This window comes from Melanotaenia boesemani, chromosome 23, assembly GCF_017639745.1.
Source record: "Melanotaenia boesemani isolate fMelBoe1 chromosome 23, fMelBoe1.pri, whole genome shotgun sequence".
Taxonomy (NCBI): domain Eukaryota; kingdom Metazoa; phylum Chordata; class Actinopteri; order Atheriniformes; family Melanotaeniidae; genus Melanotaenia; species Melanotaenia boesemani.
The window spans coordinates 24,400,859-24,412,591 of record NC_055704.1 but is presented as its reverse complement, the minus strand read 5'-3'; the positions used below and the strand labels follow the sequence as shown (position 1 = coordinate 24,412,591).

General features: G+C 38.4%; 2 protein-coding genes across 2 annotated transcripts; one reads left to right on the top strand and one right to left on the bottom strand.

Moving 5' to 3' along the window:
• The first annotated feature begins 1,541 nt into the window (after positions 1–1,541).
• On the top strand, positions 1,542–6,168 carry dram1 (DNA-damage regulated autophagy modulator 1). The gene is made up of 7 exons (XM_041977854.1): positions 1,542–1,895; positions 2,177–2,244; positions 2,431–2,573; positions 2,652–2,829; positions 2,967–3,025; positions 4,380–4,472; positions 4,551–6,168. Exons 1-7 carry the CDS (start codon positions 1,765–1,767, stop codon positions 4,587–4,589), a joined length of 711 nt encoding a protein of 236 aa, XP_041833788.1. The 5' UTR covers positions 1,542–1,764; the 3' UTR covers positions 4,590–6,168.
• A 244-nt stretch (positions 6,169–6,412) lies between these two features.
• Positions 6,413–11,698, bottom strand: washc3 (WASH complex subunit 3). Its single transcript, XM_041977855.1, has 7 exons — positions 11,511–11,698; positions 10,517–10,615; positions 9,692–9,757; positions 9,453–9,590; positions 7,988–8,104; positions 7,842–7,906; positions 6,413–7,747 (listed from the first exon to the last, which is right to left on the bottom strand). Exons 1-7 carry the CDS (start codon positions 11,559–11,561, stop codon positions 7,648–7,650), a joined length of 636 nt encoding a protein of 211 aa, XP_041833789.1. The 5' UTR covers positions 11,562–11,698; the 3' UTR covers positions 6,413–7,647.
• Positions 11,699–11,733: the final 35 nt, after the last annotated feature.

The window sequence follows — 11,733 nt, the reverse complement described above, 5'->3', positions numbered from 1 at the left end:
CATGCTGCTAATCAATCGTTTTTTATAACAAAGAGCAAAAGCAGAATTTTTTTCACCAAACCAGACAGAACTGTCTATTTCAAGTTGTTAAAATGTTCAAAAATAGTTAGACAACATACTTTAAGCAGCAAAAATAGAAGCACATATGGAGAAAAGCAGCCCTGATGTGATCATATTAGTACATTTTGGAAAAATATGAGTTTTATAAGTATCCCCTCTGCTCAAGTAAATGTGATCGAGCATGAAGTAATCATTAAAAGATAAACTTGAAACTTGGACTTGATAAAAGGAAATGTTTGGGCATCCTAAGAAGCTTCTGTTCTCTAACAGATCTTAATTTCCTTGTTAGAGCTTTGGGTTTATAACTGTCGCCATTAGGAAAAACTGGATGATAAACTGACTCTTCAAATATAATTTTTTATAACCTGTGAAATTCCCTCAACAACTAGCTCTCTGAATCTTGTTAAACTGATGTCTGCAAAGCAGGAGAAGCTGTGAGAAAATAACTGGGACTGTCTTTTTAACTTATAAAGGCATTAAGAAACGCTAGTTAGGAGTAACACTGAAGCTTAAGTGAAAATTACAAGCTGACACAAAAGTCTGATTTACAAAACTGTGCCATTCATTTCTTTTATATGTTGCCAAGAAAAATGGAGATAGATACACAATTTACTTAAACATGCATTAACATATATGGAAGTATGGTGAGATTTTATGCTTCTCAAAAGTCAAAATTCAGGCTTCACCTTTATTTTTCAACACAGTCTGACACAATCTTAGACAAGCTTTCTTTCAGTAGTCTTCAGGAATAGTTCCACAGGCTCCTTGAAGGACTTTGCAAAGCTATTCTTTAGGTGTTTCTGCCTTTTGTTCCATTTTCTGTCCAGATTATCCCACAGTGCCTCAAAAACACTGAGCTTCGATGAGCAATAGATGAAACTAAGGAGCCAGATGCATCTCTCTGATCTTGTGTCAAGTTTTCATTTGATTTCTTTTGTATTTCTTAAGGACATATGGTTCATCTGCTGTGGTCCTTTAGACTTGACATTTCTTCTTCTGTCCTTGACTGAATCAGTTTCCTAAATCTTTCAGGGACACACTTCCATGCTGAGAAAAGCCAGGTTTACAGGAGCCACCTTCTTGGTCTACACTTTCTATTACTATAGTCTTTTTTATTTATGAGTCAGTGTGAAGTAGCTTTACTGTAAAAGTATGTAAAAATTATATGTTCAATTTAGTTTCATGTTCCTATCTTAACCAGAATTCCTTTACATCGCAAAGGGAACTTCCAGGCTTTAAAAAAAGGTAATGAGATGTAAATTAAATAAGATTTAACTGACTGTTGGCATTGAGTGAATGAAAAGCTTTAATTTAGCAATCATTTATTACTACTTATTATTATCAAAACCTACAAACTTCAAATGTTTGAGCGTTTAAATCGAAAGATCAGCTCACAAAGCATGAAATAAAAAGAAAGGACATGAACTTTTCTTTTCTTCTTCTTAAGCCTGCCCACAGGGAGTTGTTTTGGGGGAAGAGGTGACTGTATACAGTATCAGCTTGCTGGAAAGCCAAGTTCATTCTTGTTAACACTCCCCCGCGTGACTGACGATCACAGACATCAAACAGCAGCAGCAGACATCTGTTCCAGGCGCGCGACAAAGCTGGATTTTTTATCATTATTCTTGTTGTTGTTTGTTCTTCACTTCACATCAGAGTTGTGGCAAAAGTTTTCTGGAGGCTCCGCGTAAAATCCTGTCTGAGATGTTTTGGTTCAGGCAGGGACTGTGCTTCCTGCCAGCCTTTTTGGTCATCTGGTCCTCATGCACTTTCATTATCTCCTACCTTATAGCGCTGTTCAGACACGACGTCGACATCATCTTCCCATACATAAGGTAAGTTGCATTTATACGTGAGAAACGCGCAGATACAGCCAATGTTCCACGACTGATTTAGTTTAGTTTCGTTTTCCTCTGTTCAACTTGGCTGCTGATCAAACTCCAGCTGCACCTCTGTTATTTCTAACGGCGTTTTTTCACTTCTCTCTTTACAAATGAGACTAATATTACAGAGGTGCTTCTAAAGTTGGGAATTTAGAATAAACTGACTTATAATGGAAAGTTTCCAGTGATTACTTCCACATCTGTGATAGCCACGTTGATCTCTTTCTTTACAGTGACACAGGTGCAAACCCCCCAGAGAGCTGCATTTTTGGTCTGATGACCTTCATTTCTGCATGTGCAGGTACTTCTCAAAAGTGAAAACATCTTGACTATCAGCTCTGCTTTATTATGCAACTTTGGGCCTTCCCAAACATTCCTACATTTCCCCTTTCACAAAGAAAAAGGAAGCGTAGTATAAACGTTGTGATGTTGAGAAAGAGAGAGTCATGAGTGTTCATCACTGTGGTTAACTGTGACTTCTGGGCAGGCACAGCCACCATCTATGCCAGATACAAGTTTGTGGAGAAGCTGACGGAGGAAACCGGCCTGGTGAGACCATCCCTTAATAAAGCCAGCCTTTGGCTTGGGGTGATCTCCTGTTTGGGGATGTGCATTGTTGCTACTTTCCAGGTGCGTCTTCACGTGTCCAGTTGTGCATTTAAACCACATAAAACAGCATTTTTTTAACAGCTGTTATTGTTACTACAGGAAACAGCAGTGACATTAGTCCACGATCTTGGAGCGCTGGTGTTTTTTATCTCTGGTATCCTCTACACGATCCTCCAGTCGGTCATATCATTTAATGCCTATCCATATGGGTCCTCCAAGACTGTGTGTGGAATCCGTTTGGGTGTCGCTGTCTTCGCTGCTGTTGCCTTGTTTCCCAGTATCCTTACCCAGACCTGTTCAACTTGTTTGTTTTGGTTTATTTTAAGGATTTTATCTCATGTCATTTAAAACAGATGATTGGTGTTGTGTTTTTTATGTATTGAAGGGTAAAAATGTTCTTTAACTGACACTCAGCTGTCATCTGTGCCTTTTTTGTGAAGCAAACCACCCTGCACCGACACGCAGAAGACAAGGTAAGCTGCGTTGGAGGCCATTCTGGTGGCATTTTCCAAGTGATTGCATTTCTGCTGTGAAGATTTCTGTCCTGATGGGAATGGTCTTTTCCTGGAAGAAAAGGCTTTCACCTAGTTGTAACTGTGAATAATTCTTTTTCAACTTTTCACCAATGAGAACTCAAGTTTAAGAGAAATGGGCCTTGATTGCTCCAACAGAGCTTCACAGAATCTCTTCATTAGCCCAACATCTTATTAATAACAACTCTATGCAGTAATCTCATACAGCATGGCTTCTTCTTCTTTGTTCCTTTTGCTGGGTGCATGTGAATTGCACTGTGCAACACTTCCCCTGAATAGTCATGCTCTGTTTGCTGCATCAGAGCTCGTGTTCACAAGCTCTCTGAAAATGGACCAAAATACACTTTTAAAGAAGGCAAACAGAAGGCTCTGTCCATATTTGTATTTAATGTAGAGCATAAGTGAGGCTCATTGTAGACCAGAGCATGTGTGATGAATGTGTTTGATCGCCCAACGTTGGCTTTATTTTTGGTTGTTATAATTGTTCAATTAGTGAAACTGTCCAAGGTTACTTAGGGCTCCTTGTTAAGCTATAAAAACTAAGTACAAGCCAAGGATTTTACAGAAATATGTTGAGAAAAGTGGCTTGTGAACCTTTCATTGGGATCAAAAGGAGATTTAGCATGCTTGAGTTTGTAGAAATTATTTCTCGTAATTACTTCCCTGCATTTGGCTAGCATCCTTCTCTGTTGGTTTGTGGGTAAATAAAAGTTATTGTTTTACTTAACTAAGCAAGAAGCAGACAACACTTGTGAGTACAGCTAATTGTAACCTGAGCTAATGTGGTTTTCCGCTCACCAGGATCCCCTAGGCTGGGCTCCTATAGGCCACGATAGAGCGAAAGAACCGGGCACAGTTTGTTTGCAACACTATAAATACACCAAAATGCTGACTTCCAGGAGCAAAAACAACTGAATGTCAGGAAGGGTCTTAATCCCATCCACGACTTTCTTTCTCTAATTCAAAGGTTAAATCTTTAGCTCAACTTTTTAAAGGTATTTTTAAGGTATACGTCAACTTGCATCTAGACCAGGAATGGGCAGCTCTGGTCCTCGAGGGCCAGTGTCCTGCAGGTATGGGATGTTTCCCTGCTCCAACACACCGGATCCAAATTAAATAGATCCAAAAGCTCTGCACAATGAATCAGGTGTGCTGAAACAGGGAAATGTCTAAAACCTGCAGGACAGTGGCCCATCTCAAATCTTGTTTGTACAACGTTAGCTGTTTTGGTTTGTCTGGCCACCCCTTTGTTTAGCAGAAATATGTCACACTTGTATGTGCTTGCCTCATCCAGGACTATCCCTACCATGTAGCCAGCGCCGTCTGTGAGTGGATCGTTGCCTTCAGCTTTGTGTGCTTCTTCCTCACGTACATTGATGATTTTAAAGTGAGTGTCAGACCCCATAAATCACTATAATCTTCTTATGTTCTCTTTCATTTCTAAAATCTCTCTTTTTTCCCACAGATGTTTACCTTGCGAGTGAAAGCAGAGTACAAAGAGTAGCCTTTCACCATTCACCAGCAAATTTGGGATGATGTAAATTCACATTGTTACACAGCATGCATTCAATTTTTAATACAACACAGAAGATGCTTTTGTTACTTTTATCAGTATTTATGCATTTTGTACAACTAGTTATCAAGTGTAACTTTTTAGGAGAGAAGGTTGACCACAGACCACAGTATTTTTATATGTTTTATACTATATTTTTATGAGCGAGCTCCATGATTGCTGTGTTCAAACGTCACTTTGCACTTTGCTCGACTGTTGCCACAGCAGCGTCACACATCCTGGGAGACCTGTGACCACTATTAAGAGAAGTTTGTCACACAGTGAACACATGATCCCAGTGCACAAGGTTTTTGTATTGGTGGTTATTTCACACAGACAAGAAGACTGAAATTTTCTGTCATTACTCGGGTGCTGGGAGTTGATTGATGGGAAGTTTTTTTTCCAAATTAGTTGTATTTAGATGACTGCTGTGGTAACAAACTGGGGAGAAAAACTTTTTTTGTGGTACTTGCTGCCTGCTGCTTATGTCCTAAATGGTACCAACTGACCTCAGTATGTGGTTTTACAATGCAGCTATAGATGGGAATTTTCTTGTGTCTCCAGTACTACAGGCAGCTCCTGTAATGGTCATTAGACTAGAAGGAAGTAGGCTTTCTTAGTACAACACCCTAATTTAATTTCACTAATGAAAAACAGATGTTGAAGGCAGTCTAATTTGTATGCTTCAGACATTCTCTATCTTGAAGCAGGCACTCCTAATCCTAGTCAACTTTGACCCTTATGGGCAAACCATCTACTTGCAACCAAGTATCACATGGCTTTAACCAAGATATTGCAGTTGGGACTTTTTCAGTTTCCTAATAGCTGAAAAAACAAACATGTAGTTGATGATGGGCATCCTGAAAAGGTACAAGGTGCAAAGGAGCACCTCAATTCCCAGAATTTTATGAACACATGGCAATTATATGTAAAAGTTTATGGATTATCAACCCTCTGCACAAGAGCAAAAGGCCGGTGCTGCAGCTGTTATGTGGCTATAATACAAGTAAAACTCCAGAGTAATCTAGAAGCCGTTACAGGAAGGCAATCAAGAGCCTTTAATAGAGTCAGTATTCACCGGGTTCTTATTTTATTCACACTCCAGGTTTTATAATTAAACCCCCGAGAAGAGTTTGTGATTTACCTTAATTCACCAGACACAAGGGAACATAATTAAATATTGTCCGAAATATTTTCCTAAGAGGTAAAATAGCTTGAACATGATGAGAAACAGCAGGTCCATGACATGTTAGTATTACTACTAAAATACTGGCTGATTTAAATGATCCCCATTAAAAGTCCTCTGCATCGATGAGATGTTAAAATGTGGCAGCGACACTACCGTGTTCATAATGCAGCATTTACAGGATCATCTCGTTCATATACCTTCATTGTGATAATTCTGTCCGAATGTTTACATTTTATGAGGAAGTTAAATAATGCTGGAAAAAAACTGTTGATGTGTCACAAAGTATTTCTTGTTGTCTGTGAAGTGTAATTGTGCAGCAGTGTTTAGAGGCTGATGGTAAAATAAAATTTCACTTACTGTAATTTTTTTATTTTGCTTTGTTCATTTGATGAATTTATGTGAAATAATCAGTTCATTAGTATAGAAATGATTCTTTAAAAAAATGGTCTCATTTCTGTGCCACCCCCCCTCAAATATTACCTAGACACGCCCCTGGTGACTGACAGCTGTGCTGCAAAGGAATTTGGTTTTTGATCAAACTAATTCTGTACCTTTTCTTGTTATTTGATGTACTACAAGTATAATTTCACACATTGATAAAAAAAATATAATAAATTGCACTTTTTCTTAAACTGCATTTGTTTTTATTAGAAACAAAATTACAGATCTAACCGTTTCTGTTCTTTAAACAAAGTGCTTTCCAAAGTTTATTTACACAGAAATCATTCATGGCACTGTTCCGCATCACATTACACTTTCAGGCATTCATTCACAGGTTTGTATTGACAACAGTCGACAAAAACCCTCAGTTTACATTTTTCTGGTACATTTCTGACCTTTTAAACTTTTAGTGCAAGCTTGTAAATGCAGAATTAAACAGCTGATTTCAGTCAGAACATTCAAAAACATAACAATTATACATTTGAAGAGAAAAAAGAAAGTGAAAGGAAAATGTTGATTGTGGAAGCATATGAAAGATATTCAGGCAGCACATTCACTGAATAAGAGTAGAAATATTTTTTCTCCATTAAAGATTAGTTCTCATGTAGTGGCTTCAAAAAGTGTTCTTTAATTTTTAAAGGGAAACATAATAATAATCTAAAATCGTGTGTTTTTGTGATACGCTTGATGTAGACACTGCTACTAGAGTTCATCATGTTTGGACATAAATAATTTGAATATTTTTCATTTTTAAACATCAATGCTGCTTAAAAACAAAGAAAATTGGACTCAAATGACTCAAGACTAATCACATATTCAATATTTTTCCATTTACATAACATGACAATGTGCCTCACAACAGCGAGACCAAGCACTTACAACCTCCAAACACCCCAAACCCCAATCAAGAATTCATGAGATGCTCTTGAACAAATCCCATCTGGAAGGCCAGAACACCAAGGACCCGAAGGATCTAACATGTGGCTACCCAACACCACCTGACATCCCACAGGTCTCACGTCGTCCTGATGGACCAGATACTTCTGCGGCATGAAGAGGACCAACACCAAATTAGATCAGTAGTAATAATATTGTGACTTCTACTTAATGACTCTGTTTTGCTTGTTCCTGCCAACCTCTGAGGAAAAAAAAATCATTCTCTCTTTTTAAATCTAATAATAAATCCAAAATAGACAAACAATGGATCAGAATCATAGTTGCTGACTGCTAGCAGAACCAGATCAGAGATATTACAATCACTCAGGCAGTGTCGATCTTCATCGGCACAGTGCAGCCTCATCGTCTGCAACCCGGAGTTTGATCAACACCGGCAGCAACAAATGACCCGAAGAGGGAGCGTTGCAGTGACAGACAATGAGGTCAGTCACTGAAAGACGATTCGCTGTCAGAACTGGTGGCCGCAACATCTTCGTTCTCTGCGTTCTTTGTTGCTCCATCGGGTACAGGGGCATCAGGTGTGCTGTTGGCAGCAAAAAGCAAAGATAATCATCATTCCTGCACAAACACAACAGAATAAAATCATCCAGCAGTAATAATACAGCAAAAACACTCACTCAAGCAGGTTGGGATCTAAACCCTCCATGACCATTTTATTTCTAATGGCCATAGCTGGAACTCCCTACGACAGAAAGAAATGTGACACCGAGACAAACTAAAATGCACATTTTAAGGAAATTCTCTATCTTACATCATGACTCACCACTTGAACCATTTTCAGGTATCGGGCATAACGTGGGTCCTTGGCCACAGTCATAACGTTCTCTGCAGGAACTTCTGCTTTTGGTGCAAGTGCAGCTTCTGCTGAACTCTGAGCAGGCTGGAAACAAAAAACACAAACTCAGTAACAGCTTTAAATTTATGGCGGAAAATTAACCTTAGCAACAAGCACATTTGCTGTAACTTTATCATTTCTTCAGTGCAACCAGCATATAAAACAGCCGGGTTACATCTTGAATAAGGGTCCAAAATACTTTAAAGTTACACCTGCAACGTTTTATTTACCCCTGACATTTGATCGACCTCTGTGCAGTTTACTGTTGCAGTTTCTTGTCAGTTTTATTGAGTCATAAATCACAAGTATGAAACAACTGTGGTGCATGCTCCGTGTTCACCACATCCTGTTTCTCCCAAGTTTACCTCCCTACCATCAGCTCTGTGGGAAACAGGATTTGAAATCCTTCTTATCACAAACGCCTTAATGGTTTAACTGTGAAAGATGTTATCTTCTACTATCCCATCAACTTTAGACTTTTGCCTACACTGCTTTTATTATTTTACTCAGTTTTCTTTACAGCTTCTTAAAAATTTTAGTGTCAGTTCGTATTTCATTCTGTTTTATTTCTCGGCATGTGATTTTGAAAAGCTCTTCGGGTTGCACTAATGCTTGAAAAGTGAAGTCCTTGTGCAAAAAACCTCAGCAAACAGTCAGGTAAAGACCTAAACAGCACGCCAGTGTTTTGTTTGACAGCATATATTTAAAAAGCGGTCAAGTGAAGTTAATCTAAGCCAGCAGCTGATGTAGTGAGGAGCTTAAAACATGAGGAAACAATTAGTAAAGATTAAACACATATTTCAGGGTAAACAAATAAAAAATATCAAAAGATGTTGGATTTCCTGCCAGGGAAGAACACAGAGAAAGATGATATGATTGAACAACTCAATTCAAAAGACCATACTAAAAATGGGTCAGGAGTTGAGCTGAAAGGCAGATAAACCGGAGCAAGAATACAAACATTGCCTCTTATACTGCAGGCTCCTATCAGATGCTTTGGCTGGAGCATTAATAAAGACATAATTATGCTTTTCAAATGTATGTTCCTTATAGTTGTGCATGTGTTGTTCTCCATACCGCTAGCAGCTGCACTGACTCGACTTTGAACAACCACCACTGACGTGATGTCACGTCACGAGTGGACGAAAGGACACCAAATTCAAACTGAGCCTTTTCTATCTGAATGTAGCTTAAATCCAGTTTTTGTGAAATTTATTTCTAGAATTAACCTGAATATAAGCTAGATATGCCATAAAATTATTTTCTGCTAGAAGTCTGCACAATATCACATTCATATTAAATGTCTAAAAATCCCACTGAGCTTGTGTCTGTTCTGCCTTTCAGTGTGACTTATTCATTTTTATATCGTTTGCAAACAAGTCTGAACACCCACCTCTGTGAGAGGAAGCGCTCCTACTGCTGGACCATCTGTTTGGCTCTGGCTGGTGGTAATTGGTCCATTTGTCTGTGCAGTTTGCTGCTGGCTGAGCCCATCGACTGTGACATCCTCCAGTCCGGGGATGGAGGACAGCTGCTCAGAGAACATTACTCTATAAATACCAAGTAAACCAGCATAAAATGTACTTATCTGATATAAACTGAACATGGAATTGAAGAGGCTTCAGAACTCACCTTGGCCTCCAAGATGCAAAGGGTTGTTTCAATCTGCTGTATGCGCAGTGATATGTTGGCTAGTTTCTGTGGGAACAGGTTTGATCATCAGGGATCATTTAAGAGACTTTACGGAGAGCAGAGACATGGAGATTTGAAGTCCGTTTGGTCATTACATTATGAGCATGGTAACTGGTTTTAGCGGACTGCTCTGTTGCAGCTAAGCTGTAAAGTCGTGGTAGAAAACCAGCAGCTGCAGCACTGAATCTCAACCTACAGAAGGCTATCAGTCACATCGCTTTGAGAGAAAAATGTAAACAAAGATGGAGTTATCCGACTTTCCTGTTTGTACTTGTGGTGCCTCTTAAATGCAGCAACGCCCCAATTAGTTTAGTGGCAAAACCCAACAATTTCATTGGGTCAGATTTGTGAAACGGCTTCATAGACAGCAAGCCAGTTCTCTCTGGGACTATAGAATAGATACTGTATGTCTCTGAATAAAAAGTTAGAGCTTACAGAATCTCATATTACAAACATAAACAGAACATGTCATCTTTACCATTTTTGTAAATGAAATAAAACACCAACTTGCTTCTGTGCCTAGCTTGCATTAGCCTCTCTTATAATTTGCAAAAGCTCCAACCAGCAAAAAGTCAGGAATGACTGGTGCTCATTTCTCCAAATATTCTGCATAGATTCACGCAATCAGAGCAGAAATCCCCAGCTAATGTGCTCAAGATTGATTTTGCTTCTGTTGCGTGTTGTAAAACATCATATGGACTTGTTAAGATGAAAAAGTTTACTTTTAGTGTAGGTGGTGTTTAAGAGTGAAGGAAACACACAAACCTCTTCACAGACGGTGGAAAATCTGTTTAGGAAGCGGACCGTGTGCACAACAAACTGATTGAGGTAGGCAACAACTCTTCTTTGTTGTATGGCAGGAACCTAAGAAAGGAGACATAAAAGTAATTTAATTCACAAAGGTAATAAGTGGAGGAATCCAGGGAATAATATAGCAAGGAAAATGAGTTCACTTTTAAAATAAAGCTCCTCACATGACATGACTAATCTTTACATAATTACCAGATCAATATAATGTCCATTTACTTTTAAGAAAACAAGTTGATGAAACATCTTTCCATCATTTTTTCAAGTCAAATGAACGATCAATTATTAAACCACTTGGGACACAGATGACAGATCTGTCTGGATCAAAAGGTTGGTGATCTGAACTACGTCTAATCTACAACCAGCAGCAGTACAAGATCACAATTACTAGTATGACAATTGATTGTGAACTAATAACCATCAAAGGTGATTTTATCATAGTGGTAAAATGTGTTATAACTGGATGTTTATTACAGGTTTGACATGAAGTCAGTTATTTATGTTCAGCAAAGTAATATTCATGCTAAATGTAAAATTGACCTCAAAGTAGTTTACAGTGGGTAAACAGGATTGAATGCTTTCTACTTTGGCTACAATAATTTGTTTTAAAACGGCTCTCAACTTTAAGGCAAATGATAAAATAAAAACATCTGCAGTTAAAATATTAGAATAACCATAACATCTAAAGAAAGAGGAATGAAAAAACAATGCAAAACAGAGAATATGTTCGTCGCATTTATTTCTGTTTATAGGTTTAGCAAGAGGAAGAAGACTAATAAGGCTAATAAGTTTTTGGCAAGCTGATATACGCTATAGATAAACTAGTGTATAATCTTTTTTCTGTAGCATCAGCAAAATAGCAACTATTTAGTTGCAATGTTTGGGTTTTTTCTTATTTCCTCCATTAGCCATATTCAGGCTAGCAATGCTAGCTAACTTGGTAAATACAAACCTTGGTAAGATCAACCCCAGACCCCACAATTGGCAGTCCATCCTCGTCCATGTTGGATTTCAAAATATCCTTCTGATAGTAGTATAATTTTTGTCTAATATAAGTATATTCAAATTTTCAGAGACATAAAGCGACACATTAAAATATGTGCTGTGAAATCAGGCATGTGACTGGTGGTGCGGAGTAGGAGGTGGATACTTCCGGAAAATTAGCCAATGGATGA

Excerpts from the sequence above, each read along its gene's own strand:
- washc3 (XM_041977855.1), bottom strand. The coding sequence starts at position 11,561 with ATGGACGAGGATGGACTGCCAATTGTGGGGTCTGGGGTTGATCTTACC. Across the intron at positions 10,616-11,510 it reads CTGGGGTTGATCTTACCAAG|GTTCCTGCCATACAACAAAG; the intron begins GTTTGTATTTAC and ends CTCCTTTCTTAG. Across the intron at positions 9,591-9,691 it reads TTTGCATCTTGGAGGCCAAG|CTGTCCTCCATCCCCGGACT; the intron begins GTGAGTTCTGAA and ends TTCTCTGAGCAG.
- dram1 (XM_041977854.1), top strand. The coding sequence starts at position 1,765 with ATGTTTTGGTTCAGGCAGGGACTGTGCTTCCTGCCAGCCTTTTTGGTC. Across the intron at positions 1,896-2,176 it reads ATCATCTTCCCATACATAAG|TGACACAGGTGCAAACCCCC; the intron begins GTAAGTTGCATT and ends CTTTCTTTACAG. Across the intron at positions 3,026-4,379 it reads ACCGACACGCAGAAGACAAG|GACTATCCCTACCATGTAGC; the intron begins GTAAGCTGCGTT and ends TGCCTCATCCAG.